The sequence below is a fragment of the Lineus longissimus genome, chromosome 16 (assembly GCF_910592395.1).
Source record: "Lineus longissimus chromosome 16, tnLinLong1.2, whole genome shotgun sequence".
Lineage (NCBI taxonomy): Eukaryota > Metazoa > Nemertea > Pilidiophora > Heteronemertea > Lineidae > Lineus > Lineus longissimus.
Genome location: NC_088323.1, coordinates 6,936,485 through 6,957,768, shown reverse-complemented (window position 1 = coordinate 6,957,768; position 21,284 = coordinate 6,936,485). Strand labels below are relative to the sequence as shown.

At 41.7% G+C, this 21,284-nt stretch overlaps 1 protein-coding gene across 4 annotated transcripts; it reads left to right on the top strand.

Annotated features, from left to right (window-relative positions):
* Positions 1–111: 111 nt before the first annotated feature.
* Positions 112–16,536, top strand: LOC135500637 (uncharacterized). Of its 4 annotated transcripts, none has more exons than XM_064792199.1 (10): positions 112–340; positions 6,444–6,528; positions 6,860–6,950; positions 7,714–7,921; positions 8,620–11,304; positions 11,666–11,994; positions 13,225–13,375; positions 14,074–14,229; positions 14,724–14,975; positions 15,337–16,536. In XM_064792199.1, the coding sequence occupies exons 6-10, from the start codon at positions 11,869–11,871 to the stop codon at positions 15,438–15,440; spliced, it is 789 nt and encodes a 262-aa protein (XP_064648269.1). In that variant the 5' UTR covers positions 112–340; positions 6,444–6,528; positions 6,860–6,950; positions 7,714–7,921; positions 8,620–11,304; positions 11,666–11,868; the 3' UTR covers positions 15,441–16,536. The 4 variants fall into 4 exon arrangements, with proteins under 4 accessions (XP_064648269.1, XP_064648270.1, XP_064648271.1 ...); XM_064792200.1 differs by lacking the exon at positions 112–340 and adding an exon at positions 5,584–5,597; XM_064792201.1 differs by lacking the exons at positions 112–340; positions 6,444–6,528; positions 6,860–6,950; positions 7,714–7,921 and having other exon boundaries at positions 10,937–10,980.
* The last annotated feature ends 4,748 nt before the right edge of the window (positions 16,537–21,284 follow it).

Genomic DNA, 21,284 nt, shown 5'->3' with positions numbered 1-21,284 from the left:
ATAGGAATATCAACAGAGATAAATAACTTCCTACATGATTACCTGGGCCAATGATATATAGGCCTGTAGACAAAAGATATACATGCATGGGAGGTTTTTTACTCCTGCTGTCTCGAATCTCAAATACTGGGAAACGTAGTCACCCATACCAAGCATGTATAGTAGCAAACAATCCGTAACAGTTTTCATAAACCTGGACGTGTATAACTTTCCCGGACTGTGATCGAACTCCGCATAAACTTTTTCTGATAGAGATCTTGTTTTGGCTTCAATAGTTCAACCATTCGATTTTCGAACAAATTTCCTCACAACTCGCGTGATACGGAGATCGTAGCACCATGTGAGTATGGAATAATATGTAAAGTCAAGGACTTAGTGAGCCCCCCTTTAGGTCGGGGGAGCTCCCCCGAACACCCTACGAGCATATGTTAAGTGCAAGCTCTAACAACTACAGCTGTTACAATGGGGGGACACCCCCCAAACCCCCCTCCATCGACATAGGTTTTTACCAGTGCGTTGGGGGAAGCTCCCCCCAAACCCCCCCGGTGGACAGTCAACTAGCCCTTCTGTGTCATACTGCTGGAGGGGGGGGGGGGGTGCGATGGGACCATCCATATACATGTAGTTCCTTCCGACACATTTTTGTTTTGGTAATGTAATACATTGTGATTGTCCTTATTCACGGGAATCGGGCGTTTCCAGTGATATACGACACTTAAATGGATTGTCCTCGTGCATTCACTTTGGCAACGCATTTTAAAATAGATGTTACGTCCTGTTAATGGGGCACGTCATCATCGCGTACATTTGGGAAAAACTCCCTGACGAGACCGGAGCAGACAGCTGAAAGTAGTTTACTTATTGGCCGCTAAGGTTCAGAATGTCGCTCACCCGAATTTTTCACTCAACTTTTGCTAAATAGAGCTAGTTCTAGTTTGTAATTCATTTTGATACTTCAGATTTTGGTAGTAGACTAAAATAACTTAGTCGTCAGTGTGGTTTTAAGCAGGAAAAACGTATTTGTTTTTCTTAAAGTGCCTTTTTTGGACGGGTGTGTGCGATTGTTTTGTTTATGTCACGTGACCTCGACCATGTCGACACAAAATTGAAATAAACCACCCTTTTCTGTCATTAGGACGGATATTTCTCTAATAAAAATATGAATATAATTGGCCAATTTCTTAGGCATATGTAGCGAATTCCCATGAAGATTTAAATTAGATGTTCTCGTAACCTGTTATAACTGGTCTGATTTATAATTCAGCGCTACAACTGGTCTGATTTATTTATTCAGCGCCATTTTGAAAAACCAAAAAAAATTGTTTGTTGGATATACAATATAGTTACTCTCTTTATTTCTCTTCATTCATTTACATTATATACTCCCGCACACACGTGTATCTTAAGAGCCCCTCCTAAGAGGGGGGCTTATTATATACTCCCGCACACACGTGTATCTTAAGAGCCCCTCCTAAAGGGGGTCTTAATAACTACAGCTGTTACAATGGGGGGACACCCCCCCAAACCCCCCTCCGTCGACATAGGTTTTTACCAGTGCGTTGGGGGGAAGCTCCCCCCAAACCCCCCCGGTGGACAGTCAACTAGCCCTTCTGTGTCATACTGCTGGAGGGGGGGGGGGTGTGCGATGGGACCATCCATATAGTAATTATAGTTCCTTCCGACACATTTTTGTTTTGGTAATGTAATACAGTGTGATTGTCCTTATTCACGGGAATCGGGCGTTTCCAGTGATATACGACACTTAAATGGATTGTCCTCATGCATTCACTTTGGAAACGCATTTTAAAATAGATGTTACGTCCTGTTAATGGGGCACGTCATCATCGCGTACATTTGGGAAAAACTCCCTAACGAGACCGGAGCAGACGGCTGAAAGTAGTTTAATTATTGGCCGCTAGGGTGCAGAATGTCGCTCACCCGAATTTTTCACGCAACTTTTGCTAAATAGAGCTAGTTCTAGTTTGTAATTCATTTTGATACTTCAGATTTGGGTAGTAGACTAAAATAACTTAGTCATCAGTGTGGTTTTAAGCAGGAAAAACGTATTTGTTTTTCTTAAAGTGCCTTTTTTGGACGGGTGTGTGCGATTGTTTTGTTTTTATGTCACGTGACCTCGATCATGTCGACACAAAATTAAAAAAAACCACCCTTTTCTGTCATTATTTAGGACGGATATTTCTCTAATAAAAATATTAATATAATTTGCCAATTTCTTAGGCATATGTAGCGAATTCCCATGAAGATTTAAATTAGATGTTCTCGTAACCTGTTACAACTGGTCTGATTTATAATTCAGCGCTACAACTGGTCTGATTTATTTATTCAGCGCCATTTTGAAAAACCAAAAAAAATTGTTTGTAGGATATACAATATTTACTCTCTTTATTTCTCATCATTCATTTACATTATGTACTCCCGCACACACGTGTATCTTAAGAGCCCCTCCTAAAGGGGGTCTTAATATGTAAAGTCAAGGACTTAGTGAGCCCCCCTTTAGGTCGGGGGAGCTCCCCCGAACCCCCCTACGAGCATATGTTAAGTGCAAGCTCTAACAACTACAGCTGTTACAATGGGGGGACACCCCCCAAACCCCCCTCCGTCGCCATAGGTTTTTACCAGTGCGTTGGGGGAAGCTCCCCCCCCCCCCGGTGGACAGTCAACTAGCCCTTCTGTGTCATTCTGCTGGAAGGGGGGGATGCGATGGGACCATCCATATAGTTCCTTCCGACACATTTTTGATTTGGTAATGTAATACATTGTGATTGTCCTTATTCACGGGAATCTGGCGTTTCCAGTGATATACGACACTTAAATGGATTGTCCTCATGCATTCACTTTGGAAACACATTTTAAAATAGACGTTACGTCCTGTTAATGGGGCACGTCGTCATCGCGTACATTTGGGAAAAACTCCCTAACGAGACCGGAGCAGACAGCTGAAAGTAGTTTAATTATTGGCCGCTAGGGTGCAGAATGTACGCCGCTCACCCGAATTTTTCACGCAACTATAGCTAAATAGAGCTAGTTCTAGTTTGTGATTCATTTTGATACTTCAGATTTGGGCAGTAGACCAATATAACTTAGTCGTCAGTGTGGTTTTAAGCAGGGAAAACGTATTTGTTTTCTTAAAGTGCCTTTTTTGGACGGGTGTGTGCGATTGTTTTGTTTATGTCACGTGACCTCGACCATGTCGACACAAAATTGAAATAAACCACCCTTTTCTGTCATTATTTAGGACGGATATTTCTCTAATAAAAATATTAATATAATTGGCCAATTTCTTAGGCATATGTAGCGAATTGCCATGAAGATTTAAATTAGATGTTCTCGTAACCTGTTACAACTGGTCTGATTTATAATTCAGCGCTACAACTGGTCTGATTTATTTATTCAGCGCCATTTTGAAAAACCAAAAAAAATTGTTTGTTGGATATACAATACTTACTCTCTTTATTTCTCTTCATTCATTTACATTATATACTCCCGCACACACGTGTATCTTAAGAGCCCCTCCTAAGAGGGGGGCTTAATATGTAAAGTCAAGGACTTAGTGAGCCCCCCTTTAGGTCGGGGGAGCTCCCCCGAACCCCCCTACGAGCATATGTTAAGTGCAAGCTCTAACAACTACAGCTGTTACAATGGGGGGACACCCCCCAAACCCCCCTCCGTCGACATAGGTTTTTACCAGTGCGTTGGGGGGAAGCTCCCCCCAAACCCCCCGGTGGACAGTCAACTAGCCCTTCTGTGTCATACTGCTGGGGGGGGGGGTGCGATGGGACCATCCATATAGTAATTATAGTTCCTTCCGACACATTTTTGTTTTGGTAATGTAATACATTGTGATTGTCCTTATTCACGGGAATCGGGCGTTTCCAGTGATATACGACACTTAAATGGATTGTCCTCATGCATTCACTTTGGAAACGCATTTTAAAATAGACGTTACGTCCTGTTAATGGGGCACGTCATCATCGCGTACATTTGGGAAAAACTCCCTAACGAGACCGGAGCAGCCGGCTGAAAGTAGTTTAATTATTGGCCGCTAGGGTGCAGAATGTACTCCGCTCACCCGAATTTTTCACGCAACTATAGCTGAATAGAGCTAGTTCTAGTTTGTGATTCAATTTGATACTTCAGATTTGGGCAGTAGACCAATATAACTTAGTCGTCAGTGTGGTTTTAAGCAGGGAAAACGTATTTGTTTTTCTTAAAGTGCCTTTTTTGGACGGGTGTGTGCGATTGTTTTGTTTATGTCACGTGACCTCGACCATGTCGACACAAAATTGATATAAAACCACCTTTTCTGTCATTATTTATGACGGATATTTCTCTAATAAAAATATCAATATAATTGGCCAATTTCTTAGGCATATGTAGCGAATTCCCATGAAGATTTAAATTAGATGTTCTCGTAACCTGTTACAACTGGTCTGATTTATAATTCAGCGCTACAACTGGTCTGATTTATTTATTCAGCGCCATTTTGAAAAACCAAAAAAAATTGTTTGTTGGATATACAATAATTACTCTCTTTATTTCACTTCATTTACATTATATACTCCCGCACACACGTGTATCTTAAGAGCCCCTCCTAAAGGGGGTCTTAATATGTAAAGTCAAGGACTTAGTGAGCCCCCCTTTAGGTCGGGGGAGCTCCCCCGAACCCCCTTACGAGCATATGTTAAGTGCAAGCTCTAACAACTACAGCTGTTACAATGGGGGGACACCCCCCAAACCCCCCTCCGTCGCCATAGGTTTTTACCAGTGCGTTGGGGGAAGCTCCCCCCCAAACCCCCCGGTGGACAGTCAACTAGCCCTTCTGTGTCATACTGCTGGAGGGGGGCTGCGATGGGACCATCCATATAGTTCCTTCCGACACATTTTTGTTTTGGTAATGTAATACATTGTGATTGTCCTTATTCACGGGAATCGGGCGTTTCCAGTGATATACGACACAAATAGGTTGTCCTCATGCATTCACTTTGGAAACGCATTTTAAAATAGATGTTACGTCCTGTTAATGGGGCACGTCATCATCGCGTACATTTGGGAAAAACTCCCAAACGAGACCGGAGCAGACGGCTGAAAGTAGTTTATTTATTGGCCGCTAGGGTGCAGAATGTCGCTCACCCGAATTTTTCACGCAACTTTTGCTAAATAGAGCTAGTTCTAGTTTGTGATTCATTTTGATACTTCAGATTTGGGCAGAAGACCAATATAACTTAGTCGTCAGTGTGGTTTTAAGCTGGAAAAACGTATTTGTTTTTCTTAAAGTGCCTTTTTTGGACGGGTGTGTGCGATTGTTTTGTTTTTATGTCACGTGACCTCGATCATGTCGACACAAAATTGAAATAAACCACCCTTTTCTGTCATTATTTAGGACGGATATTTCTCTAATAAAAATATAAATATAATTGGCCAATTTCTTAGACATATGATGTAGCGAATTCCCATGAAGATTTAAATTTAATTTAACTTAATTTCAACCAATGGGATAGCAACCACCACCGGAAGATCGCGGAGAAATCGGTAAACTCAACGGAGTTAATTCAGAAAAATACCAAAAAAAATTGTTTGTAGGATATACAATTGTTACTCTCTTTATTTCTAATCATTCACTATGTACTCCCGCACACACGTGTATCTTAAGAGCCCCTCCTAAGAGGGGGGCTTATAATTATACGTTACAATGAAATGTACAAAGTACAGTAAGGTGTGCATGTACATTGTAAGTTGCTTTAGTATGATACAAAAACGTAGTTTTTCATTTGCCAAAAATACACAGTATATTCCTCAGCGGAGATCTAAGTGAGCTGGAACACCCCCATCTCGTTGAATACTCTCGAGGAGATATTTTCAGAAATCGTACCCAAATCTGAAGTTCGATGTGCCATAATAACCGTGCGTCAGTCAAAGCTTACTACATTGTATGATATGGATACTGCTGCTGTCAACCATGAGAAATACCCAAAAAAATATGAAGTGCATGGGTCAAATTCGCCCCATGTTCTGTAAAATATAAAAAATGAAAATGACTGGATAACATACCGCGATATACTCTGAGCCACTTCAGACTGCGCATTTCATTCAATAGTGAGTTTTTGCTATCCCGTCCGAGAACTGCTCCACCGAAAATGGTTTCGTTTCAGTCCCGATCCCGTTATCAGAACGAAGGGTTTCAGTCGAGACAGCCGGGTTTTAATGCTTCAAAATCCGCTTTTGTGTTGTTATCATGACCCTCGGCTTGCCAATCAACATTGCATCGTTTCTAGCAAGTTTGATGTCTAAAATTGTGCTTTTAGCGCTATTGCTTACCGAGGCCTGATAACGAAATCACTTTGTTTGTTGATCGCGAATGCATCACATCATTCTCGGTGGATTGGTTCTCGGATATGGATAGCAGACATGTCCTTTTTTCTTAGGGATGTTCGACCACAATTGGACTGGGAAAACTATTTCATGGCTGTGGCGGCTATATCTGCCAAAAGATCGAAGTTAGAGAACAAAGTAAGTGTGGTATGAGGCGCAAGATCACATCTTTCGATATAAAAAATCCTTCTGAATAAGTCACTCTAATGTCTTCATTCCGACTTTGAGTAGAAAAATGTGCAATATGTTCAATACCCGCCAGATTTGTTGCCACTAGTGATTGGTACAATATTGTTGCGCGATGTTTGTAATGCTAGGGGTGTGTTTGCCTCCCCCTTACCTTTACTGAAATCGCGTGCATCGGAAACCGCCCCTTGTACGTAATCCACTGTCGGGTATGATGCGATTGTGCATGAAATAAACCAGCAGATGGATGGAGGCCAATTTTTAGTAATTCTCTTTTGTCAAGGTTGGCGCTGTGATTGTGACAGATGACAACAGGATTGTCGGCGCAGGGTATAACGGCACCCCGCTGAATCATCCTGACCCTGGCAATGTTGGTAAGCATTGAATTCGTAAAAAACTGATGTCTATATCACTGTTATTTAAATGTTATCTGATCAAAAAATTCATGCTGACGATGAGATTCATTGGTCAAGTACACGATAATCCAAGATTTAGAGTATTCGCGAAACAGTGACAATGAAAAGAAGATTATAACTGGCTGTACGATGACATACAGTTCATCTTGTTCACGGCATGACTTTGGCATGGAGTTAGAATCAAGGTCAAGGTCTGAGGCTTTTTACCACTTATAAATTGAAATGAAATGGAATTAAATTTATTGGCCAAAACACAATCTTTGTTTATAAGGCAAGAAAGCAATAGCCGACGAAATGAGATCTTTTCCATCATTAGCATGGATGTCGTTGTCTACTTGGCCATGCCTCGAAAACAATAGCTGGAAGCCAAGTCGCTATTCGCTTTGTTCTCCGTCCGTGATATTAGGGAGCTTTCGCAAATCCCCCGAAACGTCAGCGTGAACGCCTTTCACATTGTTCGATATCGAACAATAGGATAGCCGTTCACGTTGACGTTACGAGGGCTATGAAAAAACTCCCTAAAATAAGAGTGCGCGTTATTTCAGTGTCGATATCGGTATTGCTACATTTGTAATTCCGGTTTATAAAGGCACTTCAACTCTCGATATTGCATTCTTATAGCCATGTATCACAGCACACGTATCAGCCACCAACAGTGTTATAAAACTGAACAAAACTAATCACTACAAATAACATATAATCTTCACTTTTAACATTTTAGTATGCGACGCAACTACAAATGCTATATTATTCCGGTGTGTGGCGGATCTGCGCGGCACCTCCATGTTCACAACCGCCCTTCCCAGTCCAGAGGCCGCTAAACTGATTGTCCAATCTCGGATCAAGATTCTTTACTTCCTCGAAAGGAGTGGAGTCAACATGCCTGAAGACATCGCTAGCCTCTTTGCTACGGGACACGTGGAGTGGCGGTATGTGTTTTTTCGAACTCATGATTATTATGTCGCACCAGGGGTTGCTCTATACCCGTGGTCGCACCAATTTATTTTTTTTTCAACACGAAAGGATTTTTATCAGGAAATATCTCGATCGACGGACTTATTATCTCAATCGCTCGAGATATTATCTTGAGCGATCGAGTTATTTATCTCGAGCGGTCGACATATTATTTTTTCGAGTTATTTATCTCCAGCAATCGACATATTATCGCGATCGCTCGCGATAATATCTCGAGCGATTGAGATAATAAGTCCATCAATCGAGATATTTCCTGGAAAAAAAATTTCAGGTTTAAAAAAAAATCATGCGATGTCCTTTCCCAGCCACCGTATGGACGGGCTATTTTTATATGGGTCCATATTTTTTATGACGATAAATTATATCGTTTCCGCAACTGCTGGATTATCTTTGATGTATATTCATTTGCTTGGCAATTTATGGTAATGAAACGTGACGTAACCACAGCCAGGTTTGATGAGAATTGAGATTGTCAACGATCCAATACTCGTCGTGAGAGCACATATTTGTCTACCGCCCAAATACAATTACCTATGAATTCATCTTATTGTTTCCAAGTTGTCCAGGTTGAAAGGTCCTAGGCAAAATAACAATCAGTTGAATATTAAATCTGATCATCATCTCGTTTTGTGACTGGCATATTTCGTTGCAGCCACTTTATACCTCAGCATAGGGAAGTCGTGGTGAACTTTGCCGCACTTGGAGAGACACGCGAGGCTCAATTACCGGAACAGCCGTCCTCGAATGGGAGAAGCGAATAGATGGTTGAAGATATTGGTCGAGCTCCGAGTACTAGTTAAATGGCGCTATAGCGCAAAATTTAGCACGTTTTTGTAGACTCATCGCTGTGAGTTTGAGGTGATTGCGAGCATTGATTGCAGGACAATGGTTCTGCAGAACTATTGTCTTGTAGTCGGTGCTCGTAATCACCTTAACCCTATTACTTAATCATATTAATTGTATTTGTATTATAAATGCAACCCGCTAAATGCCATCTGATTGTGTATGTCTTTTGTCAGCCCCACAATGGCCTCATGTCAGGTTATATGAGGGAAATAAACTATTGTTATTGTTATATGCCCTTTGCGGTCGTTTAGGTCTATCGACCAACATGAAAGCTCTTGTGTGCGTATTATCCTGTTAACCCTTTTATAAGATAGTGGAACAATATTCCAATCCAAGGCAAGGGTTTGTTTACAAACAGAGGTATACAATGCTGTACAAAAAAGCACACTGATGTACACAAAACTCCGGAGCCGAGGAATTGAACATGAGACAAGACCACAATTGATTTTTTAAGCCTTTTAGCAGTTAAATTGTCAATGTTTGACCGCGACGCATCAAATACTGCGTGGGGTTGTGAATCTGAAATTTTGATATGATATTCCGGACAGTCGGGCAAGCAAATTGTGAAAAATAAACTGGTAGTTGACCACGGACATTTTTTTGATAATCGACAAATTAGACAGACTTTGATATTTCCACTTTTTTCAGCCAACTGGCAGAAAAAACTCAAAACACGCCCCCATCAAATAATTTCTTTATATCTGTAGACCTGCCACAGCAAATATTTTTTCAATACCTCTCCAAATATGTACTTGAGAGTTAAAAACATGCACTCGTCCAATTGATAGGCCTCGACCCTCCAACCTATGAATATTCATTAGTGGTCTTGTCTCACATTCACATTACGGCAGGTATAAAATTCAAACATTCCAGGTGGTGCAGGAAGAACCAACTGATGATGTACACTGTGCTGTACTGAAATAAAGTTTTTTATAGTTTCATGCCTATGTTTTAAAATGGTACATTCATATGTTCACTAAAAGCTCATACCTGTGACAAGGTAATTAGAATATAAGCATGAAGCTTTGAAAACTTTATATCAGTACAGCACAATGTACATCATCAATTTGTTCTTCCTGCACCACATGGAATATTTGAATTACATACTGCTATAATTTTTTAGATGAGTAGATGTAGATTGATTTTTATGCGGTTTTCACACTTGCGTTTCTTATGTTAGTAGTTCGGCAAGTTGTTAATGGTCCCGAATTGAGGAGGATTCGCGAGGACGATTCGTCTAAAAATAGAACCTACGCGGGAAATTCCAAAAACAAAATCTCAAATGGGTAAAAGAGGGCGCTTTAATCAGCGGGAAATTAGTTGAGAAATAGTTTTCAAATGGAGAAAAGAGGACGCTTCATCAGCGCAGCGAGAAATTCAAATTATGAATTGAAACCAGGCCATACTAATACAAGCTTGCATCGGTACGATCGATAGTTGTACAGATATTTCTCAATATCTCGTATTTATATACCTCAGTGATATAAAATATAATGCTTGAAGTTGAATTTCCGTTTGAATGGCCTTTTTGAAAAAATGTTTAGAATCGAGGTCAACAGGGTCAAAAGGAATTGGTTTTTGGCGCCAATGATGTCAGGGACATGGCGGAGTTGTTCTTAAGTTCGAGGTGATTCTCTTGGAATCCATTCTGCCGATGCTCACTGTGAGGGCTGTGATTTGAAGGGACAAATTAGGTTTGTGATCGAGGTTACCAAGATGACTAGTTTTCGAATTCCCTTCCGTGCACCCCCTCATTCTGCAGCATACTTATTCTCGCTAATAATGATTTTGCAAGTGTTGTTAGGTGTTTTGGATATGTCTTGCAAATCTAAGGCCAACAGCTACATTCTGTTTTGGTGAGATCTTTATTGCAGTTGGTGATTTGTTCATTTTTTCCCTTATTTTTCCCCTACTCACGGATTAGGCGACCACTTAACACACAAGAACCATTTGAAGCCGATAGGAGAAACACTGGCACACAGAAACACTCACAGATGCTACATCGGTACTGAACTTCAGTGGTTAATCAGTCGTTACACGGTCCAACCGACCACCGGGAACCAACAGAGAAACCCGGATATCGAAACACACCGTGAAAGCTTTAGTTGTAAAATCGATGAACAGAATTCAGCCGCAATCGCGGATCGTCCATATACTAATTAAACGAGTATGCTTGTACCAGTCTGCGATATATTTCTCGTGTTTAGGGTAACAATGTGCCTGTTTTCTACAGGAACATATCAGGTCAATTTCTTGCGGATAGTTTTGGCCAGATTCGATAGACGCGCAGGATAATACATTTATGTAACTTTGTCGTGTGAAGCCACATCGGACCATACTGATCTTCCAGCGGTATCGCCTCCGTAGCCTCCGTCCATACTGATGCGCGTTGTCTGGAAGCTGAGCAATGTCAATACATCACGGGTCAAGACTAGGCATACGTTGGCATTTATTCGGAACGCAAGCCCTCCACCATTCTGAACCATCCAAGGTACTCCGTCGTTACCTACCCTCATACAGTGGTGTAACGGAGTCCGGGTCGGCGAAGTGGATCCAAAGCTTGAGGGTCAAGATGGGCCTCCACAGACTTGTCCGAGTTGCGGTGTGTTTTTTCTTTGTTGTCTTCTCCTGCTTTCACGGAAAATGGGGAAAAGCCAAAAACGCACCGCAATCCGGACAACACTTATGAGCAAATCGGAACGATTTACGGATCAGAAGGGGGAAAGAGATCCGTAAATCGTTCATCTCTACCCCACTCCGCTGACCCGGACTCCGTTGTGTGAGGGAAGGTTACGGACGGAGCATCCACCTCTGATGGTTCAGAATGTAAAATCGTCCTGATTTGCGCACAGGTGTGTTGAGAACACGGACGAGAACGCTTATACAAATCTCCTTCAAATGATTTCGGACAATTTCGCTGATTTCAAAACAGGGTAAAACCAAATCGCTCAAAGAGTGATGGACAAGTAGGATCTTCCTTCAGCTCAGGCAAGGGTGTTGGAACGTTCGGTGATTTTTGATTGGATTACCAAAACATTAAGGACTGGTGTTCAAGATGTATGTTACAGCAAGGAGGGTCTGTCTCTACATTTTGGTATTGGTGGACATTGTTTTGAAAGCTGCGGCGAAGGATGTCTTAGAAACGACAAAGGCTACCCTCACGGAGACTACCATCCAGCCAGTGAGTATGAAAATTTCTCAACCATCTTTTCTTGTTGTTGTTGTTGTGGTGGTGGTGGTGTTGTGGTTTTTCTTCTTCTTCTTCTTTCATATCTATTCGTCCCCGGACCATATTTTGATATTTTCATCGTATGTGCACAATAGCATAATATGAATGACGTCATAATGATGACACCCAATAGGATATGAGTATTCTTCACGAGCTAAATTAACCATTTAAAATGGATATGTACGGCGTGAAAGAAACTTCCATCCCCGGCACTAGCTTATCAAGAGTATATATTACGCTGTTGACTTCACTCGTTCAGTAGCGTAGCCTAACTCTTCTCCCGGGACGTCTAGCTGAACCACCATCATGTCTCACCTGGTCCAATGCACCGACCGTTATTACAGGTGACTTAAAATCGATGTTCCGACATACCACTACAATTATTTGCTACCACATTTCATTTACATTCCCCGTTAATCAGAATGCTCTCCCACAACCCGATAACAGTCAAAAAGCTCATTGTATCCAAACATTTGGTTACCATAGCGACATCCAAACACTTGGCTGTAAAGCAGCGACATTCCCGGGTACATCAATTACTGAGTTTTAGAATGCGGGAGTTGCCTAGTAAGCCGAGTTGATATACATTTTGTATCTCGAAAAAGTCGGGTACACGAATTTAAATAAAGCGTCGTCGTCATGCCGTTTTAACCCTTGATGTGTCAGGAGACAAAATCAGAAATATTACCGTGACACACTTCGAAACGATGACGATTACACTCCCATGCAGTCAATTTCGTCATCCTGATCGACAATCTCTCGGGCGACAGGACGAGGCCGGTTCACTGCGCCCGGAGTATAATAATGACAGGCCAAATCCCAAAAGCTACTCTCCTACTGAGTTCAATCACGAGAATATCCAATACTTAGTGCTGTCGTGTAGTTTTTTCTAGTTGATCATTTCATTCCCAGGTGGCCGAACCTGCTTCCTTCAGCCTGCCACCTAGGAGGAAACTCATGAACTAAATCATTCCTTCGGTTTATGAGTACATGTACTTGAAAGGATTTTTTTGGTTACTGGTGACTCGTGTCAATATAGCTAGCTTTTGCAGGAACGGAGTGTTTTAAATTTATATACATGTACATGCACGGCTTCGGAATTCCTCGGAAGAGTGTATACTATTTGACCTGTCCGTTTTAACAGTTTTTGTCAAATTTCATGTTCCTATTCTCCTGTTTCAGTTGCAGCTCTCCAAGATATCGGCGACGACCTTCTCACCGGCGGATTATGATGATTCAACACAAGACCCGTTCAGTATGGAATCGGTGGTGGCGCCCCCTCTCAGGGTGTGGCACATTGCTGCTATCGTCGGCACCGTCATATCAACAATCAGTAAGTGGTGGTAATACTCCGCGCAGTACTAGAAGTGTCATGAGGAGGTCCTGTATCGATGTGGCGAATGCAGTGGCGGGTGATTCACCGGTTCCCGACGCAACGGGAATAAAATCCATGGAGGTTCTTGGTCCGCCCGTCACGTGGCTATGCGAAGGCTTTGGGGCGTTAGACCGGCCTGAATGGCCGGCGAGTGTGAAGGGAAGGGCGAAGGGAAATCATAAATCAAAATAAAGGTTTCTTTAATCTCGGCTGTTACATGTATGTTCGGCGACGTCTTTGATTGAGCCGTATGAGGAATTAAGGCCTGGTCCACTCGTGAGTATTTGGAAATTGAGATAACCCAGCCGATAGCTGGGTTGATATTACAAATGGGAGTTTAATTCTTCAGTGGACGCCAACCGCGCACCAGAAGGTTCATGTATAAACCTTTAATTACAACGCAGGGCGGTAACCGCTGGGGTCGAGCGTACTTCTACCTCGGCAGCGACCGCAGCGCAACACTGGAATCGGGGTAAAATCTTCGTCGCCCAGGAAGGCAATTGCCCTTTTGTGTGCAGTTGCCGCTGGGAACGAGCGTATTTTTCCCACGGTGGCGACCGCTGGGAGAAAACACCCTGGTATAGAATCTACCTGGTCTGAGTTCTGTGTCGCCGCCAAATGACGGCATTCTAAAATTGCCATACGGTTCATTTCAGTCATCATCCTGTGCTGTGTGTTCGACTGCCGCATCCCGCGCTCCAAGGAGGAGATAGAGAGGAATAATGAGAAGCGCCGCATCGCCTTCAAATACGCAGACGAGATGACTAAGATACATATCAATGATATGAAGATTATCCCAAAGGAAAAAGAAGGTAAGACATGGCCCATGAAAATAGGTTCGATCCGCAACTTGTAGTAGTGGGTCGAGCCAGCGCCGGTCTAGATAATACACTGGACCTGGTTTTTCAAAAAAAAATTTGTCGCTAACGCTTGCGTTAACTTAATTTGGCGTTATCTCCTTTAGTTAAGCCCTTAGACTTAACGTCCCTATCATTGATCCACTTATGGTCACGTGGTATTCCAAGTCATATATACCGTCCAGAACTCATTATAGTCTTTCAGAATTCGTTTATCTTTTCAGAATTTGTTGTGGGCTTTCAGAATCATTGTGCCCGATTTCGTTGTACCCAAAAATACTTCAATATTTTTGTACCCGTTCATCAGAAATTGCTTTTCCTCTCAGAATTCGTTGTACCCATTCGTCAGAATTCATGGCACTGGTTCAGAATTCGTAATATCCTTTCAGAATCCGCTGCACCAATTCAGAACTCGTGGTATCCTCTCAGAATTCGTTCACTTCTTTCAGAATTCGAAGCAAATCAAAAGAAGAAATCGACACATCTGACAAAAAATGGCGGCGAGATCGAGCAGAAGATGAAGTCAAAAAGTAAACAACCGATGGCATCAAATGGTGCCACGGCGGTCCAAGTGAACGAAGAACAGAAACCACGGAAGAAGAAAAGGCGCCGACGAACGTCTGCTGGAGTCAGTGATGTTGCGACGCCGCTGGCACATCACCCCACTGAGATGGTGCAGCCGTCGAAGAAGGCCAGTCTAGGTATAAAATACTGTAAACTCAACGCTCCTTGCCCTTCATCAGATCAGAGTCTTTCGTATTTATTTTTGATAGACTCTGGTCAGATGATGTGGGATTCCTCGGAGAATTCAGACAGGGGGGATTAAGGCTCCAACAAAGAGGGGGGGAAGGCGTGCACTGCATTTCATTTTAAAAGTTCTGGTGTGTTCCAACATTTCATGGTCAAATTCAAAGCTTTTTCATTAAATATATGGGGAGGGGGGCGTGCGTCTGGTGCGCCCCCCCCCCCCGTTTACTGCCCAAGATGGTTATACCAGGATGCCATGGCGAGGCTTAGAGATTGTACCGCTTTATAACGTTTTTGTTTTTCTTCTGTTTACAGCCCTCGGTGTCCCAAACGAGAAGGCGACTGCAAGGACTCTAGCTAAGATTCCCGAACAGAACAAGAAGTCGAGGGTCAAAGTTCACAAAGACCCAAACGTTTAAAGGGACAACTTTGGCCCGAAATATGTTGGTTTCTTCATACGAAAATGGCTTCCAGCAGGACCGTCACTTCTCCAAACAGGATCACTGAAAAATCATTGTATATCCTGCAATAGAGAGTAAGCTTGAACGGAGTAGGCGTCGGCTGAAATTCGTAAGCCAGCCTCGCAACACTTTCGTAATCTTGATAACATATCTAGTTGTACATTAGCTTGCACGGTGGCGGCGCATGGTGGTGAGAAGGCATATTATCCTCCTGGCCACCTAAATCTGACAGGGACAATGACAATAGATCCAATGTATTTTCCTTAAAGATTGGTTGGCCAAGAGGATATACATTCTTCTTGCGGATGAATTGGCCACGAAGATGTATTGTCTTTGCAGATGAATTGGTCAAGAGGATGTATTGTCTTTGCAGAGGACGTATTGTACTTGCAGATGAATTGGTCAAGAGGATGTATTTTCTTTGCAGAGGATCTATTGTCCTTGCAGATGAATTGGTCAAGAGGATGTATTGTCTTTGCAGAGGATCTATTGTCCTTGCAGATGAATTGGTCAAGAGGATGTATTGTCTTTGCAGAGGATCTATTGTCCTTGCAGATGAATTGGTCAAGAGGATGTATTGTCTTTGCAGAGGATCTATTGTCCTTGCAGATGAATTGGTCAAGAGGATGTATTTTCTTTGCAGAGGATGTATTGTCCTTGCAGATGAATTGGTCAAGAGGATGTATTGTCTTTGCAGAGGATGTATTGTCCTTGCGTATGAATTGGCAACGAGGAAGTATTGTCTTTGCAGATGAATTGGAAGAAGATGTATTTTCCCTGCAGTTGAATTGGTCAAGAGGATGTATTGTCCTTGTGGATCAATAGACCAAGAGGATGTATCGTTTTCAGATGAATTTGTCAAGAGGATGTCCGGTGTATTGTCCTTGCAGATGAATTGATCAAGAGGATGTATTGTCTTTGCGGATGAATTGGCCAAGAGGATGTATTGTCTTTGCGGATGAATCACCCGAGATGATTTACTGCCTCTGCAGATGAATTGTCCAAGAGGATGTATTGTCCTTGTAGGTGTCTTGGCCCAGAGGATGTATTGTCCTTGTGGATTATTAGTCAATAGGTCGTATTGCTTGCAGTCAATAGACCAAGAGGATGTATTGTCTTTGCAGGTGAGCTGCCAAGAGGATGTATTATCCTGTTGGACAAGTCCCACCCAAAGATTGTTGTTCACAAGGATAATTTCCACAGGGAGAAACGTTCACATGGATGTATTCTTCGATGTAGATGAATTGTCCATGGGGATGATTTGTCCCGTAGGGTGATTGTCACAAAACAGTAATCTTACCACCTTGTACTGCCAGGCTGAATACGACTCGCATACGTTGTAAATACCGGAAATTTCACAGAGCTGCACGGGAATTTCTTCTCCTGCGTGGCTTGCCGTTCACGAACTGGGACGAAGTCCTGCAAGTTCTTGGACGCTGAATGGTGTGACGTGTATTGTCGACGTCCTGTACACTACGTAGTCCTGCCGGGGTCGCCAGATGTCACAACCAAGGGCTGCGGCGACTCAACGAAGGCTTTTTTTCTCTACTGCAATTTATTATGAAACCTAAAAAAGCATATACAAACATAAGTAAACGTAAACATATCACAAAATACGCATCAAAGGCAAATACGACTAAAACGAAAACTTACGGCTGTTCTTGCTCTGTTCTTGCATGTCCAATTACCATGCGGCCAAAAGACCAGGGACCAAAACGGGCGAGGCCAACGGGACCAAGGCCTATATGCCGATGGTCGCTACCATTATTAAGCAATAGGGGTGAAAGCAAGGGTGGTATGTGACAGTGATGCACACTGACAAATGGGATGAAGATTTCTCCATGGAGATGATTTGTCCCATAGGATTGAATGTCCATGGCGGAGAATACTGACAAAGGGGATGAAGATTTCTCCATGGGGATGATTTGTCCCATAGGATTGAATGTCCATGGTGGAGAATACTGACAAAGGGGGTGAAGATTTCTCCATAGGGATGATTTGTCCCATAGGATTGAATGTCCTTGGTGGAGGATACTGACAAAGAGATGAAGATTTGTCCATGGGGATGATTTGTCCCATAGGATTGATTGTCCTTGGTGGGGAATACTGACAAAGGGGATGAAGATTTCTCCATGGGGATAATTTGTCCTGTAGGATTGAATGTCCATTGTGGAGAATACTGACAAAGGGGATGAAGATTTCTCCATGGGGATGATTTGTCCTGTAGGATTGATTGTCCTTGGTGGAGAATACCAACAAAGTGGATGAAGATTTCTCCATGGGGATGATTTGTCCCGTAGGATTGAATGTCCATGGTGGAGAATACTGACAAAGGGGATGAAGATTTGTCCATGGGGTAGCTTTGTCCCGTAGAATTGAATGTCCATGGTGGAGAATACTGACAAAGTAGATTAAGATTTCTCCATGGAGATGATTTGTCCTGTAGGATTGATTGTCCTTGGTGGAGAATACCGACAAAGTGGATGAAGATTTCTCCATGGGGATGATTTGTCCTGAAGGATTGATTGTCCTTGGTGGAGAATACCGACAAAGTGGATGAAGATTTCTCCATGGGGATGATTTGTCCCGTAGGATTGAATGTCCATGGCGGAGAATACTGACAAAGTGGATGAAGATTTCTCCATGGGGATGATTTGTCCCATGGGATTGAATGTCCATGGTGGAGAATACTGACAAAGGGATGAACATTTCTCCATGGGGATGATTTGTCCCATAGGATTGAATGTCCATGGCGGAGAATACTGACAAAGGGGATGAAGATTTCTCCATGGGGATGATTTGTCCCGTAGGATTGATTGTCCTTGGTGGAGAATACCGACAAAGTGGATGAAGATTTCTCCATGGGGATGATTTGTCCTGAAGGATTGATTGTCCTTGGTGGAGAATACCGACAAAGTGGATGAAGATTTCTCCATGGGGATGATTTGTCCCGTAGGATTGAATGTCCATGGCGGAGAATACTGACAAAGTGGATGAAGATTTCTCCATGGGGATGATTTGTCCCATGGGATTGAATGTCCATGGTGGAGAATACTGACAAAGGGATGAACATTTCTCCATGGGGATGATTTGTCCCATAGGATTGAATGTCCATGGCGGAGAATACTGACAAAGGGGATGAAGATTTCTCCATGGGGATGATTTGTCCCGTAGGATTGAATGTCCATGGCGGAGAATACTGACAAAGGGGATGAAGATTTCTCCATGGGGATGATTTGTCCCGTAGGATTGATTGTCCATGGTGGAGAATACTGACAAAGTGGATGAAGATGTCTCCATTGGGATGATTTGTCCCGTAGGATTGATTGTCCATGGTGGAGAATACTGACAAAGTAGATGAAGATTTGTCCATGGGGATGATTTGTCCTGTAGGATTGAATGTCCATGGTGGAGAATACTGACAAAGTAGATGAAGATTTGTCCATGGGGATGATTTGTCCTGTAGGATTGAATATCCATGGTGGAGAATACTGACAAAGTAGATGAAGATTTGTCCATGGGGATGATTTGTCCCGTAGAATTGAATGTCCATGGTGGAGAATACTGACAAAGTAGATGAAGATTTGTCCATGGGGATGATTTGTCCCATAGGATTGATTGTCCATGGTGAAGAATTCTGACAAAGGGGATGAAGATTTGTCCATGGGGAGAAATGCATGACCCTTCGAGATGAACTATGAAAAAGACAAATGGACATCAAACTGAACAAAGCAAGAATATAATAGCTCGAAGTCTTTGTCTAATAAAACTCTATTCAGTTCATAAAATTTCATTCGGTAAATAAATAAACATGTAACTATCACAATGTCTACATTGTTTCCATGTCATTAGAAAAGTAAGTTGACAACCCAGTTCTTTTGTCGTGCACGCACAAATCACATTACCAGCTATTGCGGGCCTAGCCAATTAAGCAAATTAGTGCACCTGCTTAATTGGTCCTGGCAAGCCTAATGGAAAATGCATAGGAAATATCAATAAAGTTGGCTTTTTGGGCGGGGTGTTAAAATAATCCCAACTCCCGACTTCTGACACAATTCTATATATGTCTAGGTATTTACTGGCAAAATTTGGAGTGATTTGGATGGAAATTCGATGTGTCCATCTATAGGTTGAAAATTTTGGTAAATCTGTAATGCTTCACTCGTAGCCCGTAGTGTAAATTCCTGAGAAAGTGGGTTTTGGGGGCTTTTCTAGCTGCGCTAGCTCCGAAACTATACATTTGATACAAACTCCCGACTTCAGACGTGGTTGATATAACTCTTAGGATTATATTCCCAAGATTTCAGCTTTATTGGAGAAAAATTCATAGTGTCCATAGGGGGGTTGAAAATTGGAGGATTTTCAATTTTTTTCCCAACAAATATGCGAAAAATATTACTTTCCACCTAGAATTAATCAAAATTTCGCAAACTATCATAAAGTACTTCCTTGCAACAATCATTTGTGAAGCTTTCAAAACTTTTGGCTGATTTATTTGACCCTAAATCAGCAAAAACCAAACATGTTAGTGTTTGTATGCACCAATGCACAGGAGGCTAATTGCCAGATTAATTCACACCTTTCCAATCTCAAACAATAGGAATGATGGAGTCTCCCTCTATTCAAAACAGAGTGTGCTAGGCCCGCAATAGCTGGTAATGAGTTCTTGTGTAATTTGCAATTTGTTTGCTATGCGCAGGAGAAACAGTGCAATTTTCTCGATTTGTGATGCAATCCACGCTTGAAGAACCTTATTACCAGATGAAAGCTTTGTTGTTTACTTAGAAGACTCCAACAACGCAATCTTCCAACATTATAGAAAAACCTCTTTCCTTTCCAAGGACAGGCTAGCTCAGCAAGTTGGAAGGCCTGCCAGATTCTCAGCAATATGGGGAATCGATTCTCTAGTGTGGTAAGTAGGCATTGTACGTTTTGTAACTGACAATAAGACAAGTGATAAATTCGAGAAATGTCAAAAATCACTTGGATGGAAAGGCTGATCTTTTCATTTGAACTACATGTATCAAAATTATGCTATTTTCCTATGAATTTCAATAAATCACAAAAATACATGAATAAACCATGTTATGTAAACATTACATGAGTAAACCATGTAATGTAAACATTACATGAGTAAACCATGTAATGTAAACATTACATGAGGAAACCATGTAATGTAAACATTACATGAGCAAACCATGTATAATGTAAACATTACATGAGTAAACCATGTATAATGTAAACATTACATGAGTAAACCATGTATAATGTAAACATTACATGAGTAAACCATGTATAATGTAAACATTACATGAGTAAACCATGTATAATGTAAACATTACATGAGTAAACCATGTATAATGTAAACATTACATGAGTAAACCATGTAATGTAAACACTACATGAGTAAACCATGTAATGTAAACACTGCATGAGTAAACCATGTATAATGTAAACATTACATGAGTAAACCATGTATAATGTAAACATTACATGAGTAAACCATGTATAATGTAAACATTACATGAGTAAACCATGTAATGTAAACATTACATGAGTAAACCATGTATAATGTAAACATTACATGAGTAAACCATGTATAATGTAAACATTACATGAGTAAACCATGTATAATGTAAACATTACATGAGTAAACCATGTATAATGTAAACATTACATGAGTAAACCATGTAATGTAAACACTACATGAGTAAACCATGTAATGTAAACACTGCATGAGTAAACCATGTATAATGTAAACATTACATGAGTAAACCATGTATAATGTAAACATTACATGAG

Coding starts and splice junctions, on each gene's coding strand:
- LOC135500637 (XM_064792199.1), top strand. CDS start 11,869: ATGTATGTTACAGCAAGGAGGGTCTGTCTCTACATTTTGGTATTGGTG. Junction 11,995..13,224: donor CGGAGACTACCATCCAGCCA/GTGAGTATGAAA, acceptor CTCCTGTTTCAG/TTGCAGCTCTCCAAGATATC. Junction 14,230..14,723: donor TATCCCAAAGGAAAAAGAAG/GTAAGACATGGC, acceptor CACTTCTTTCAG/AATTCGAAGCAAATCAAAAG.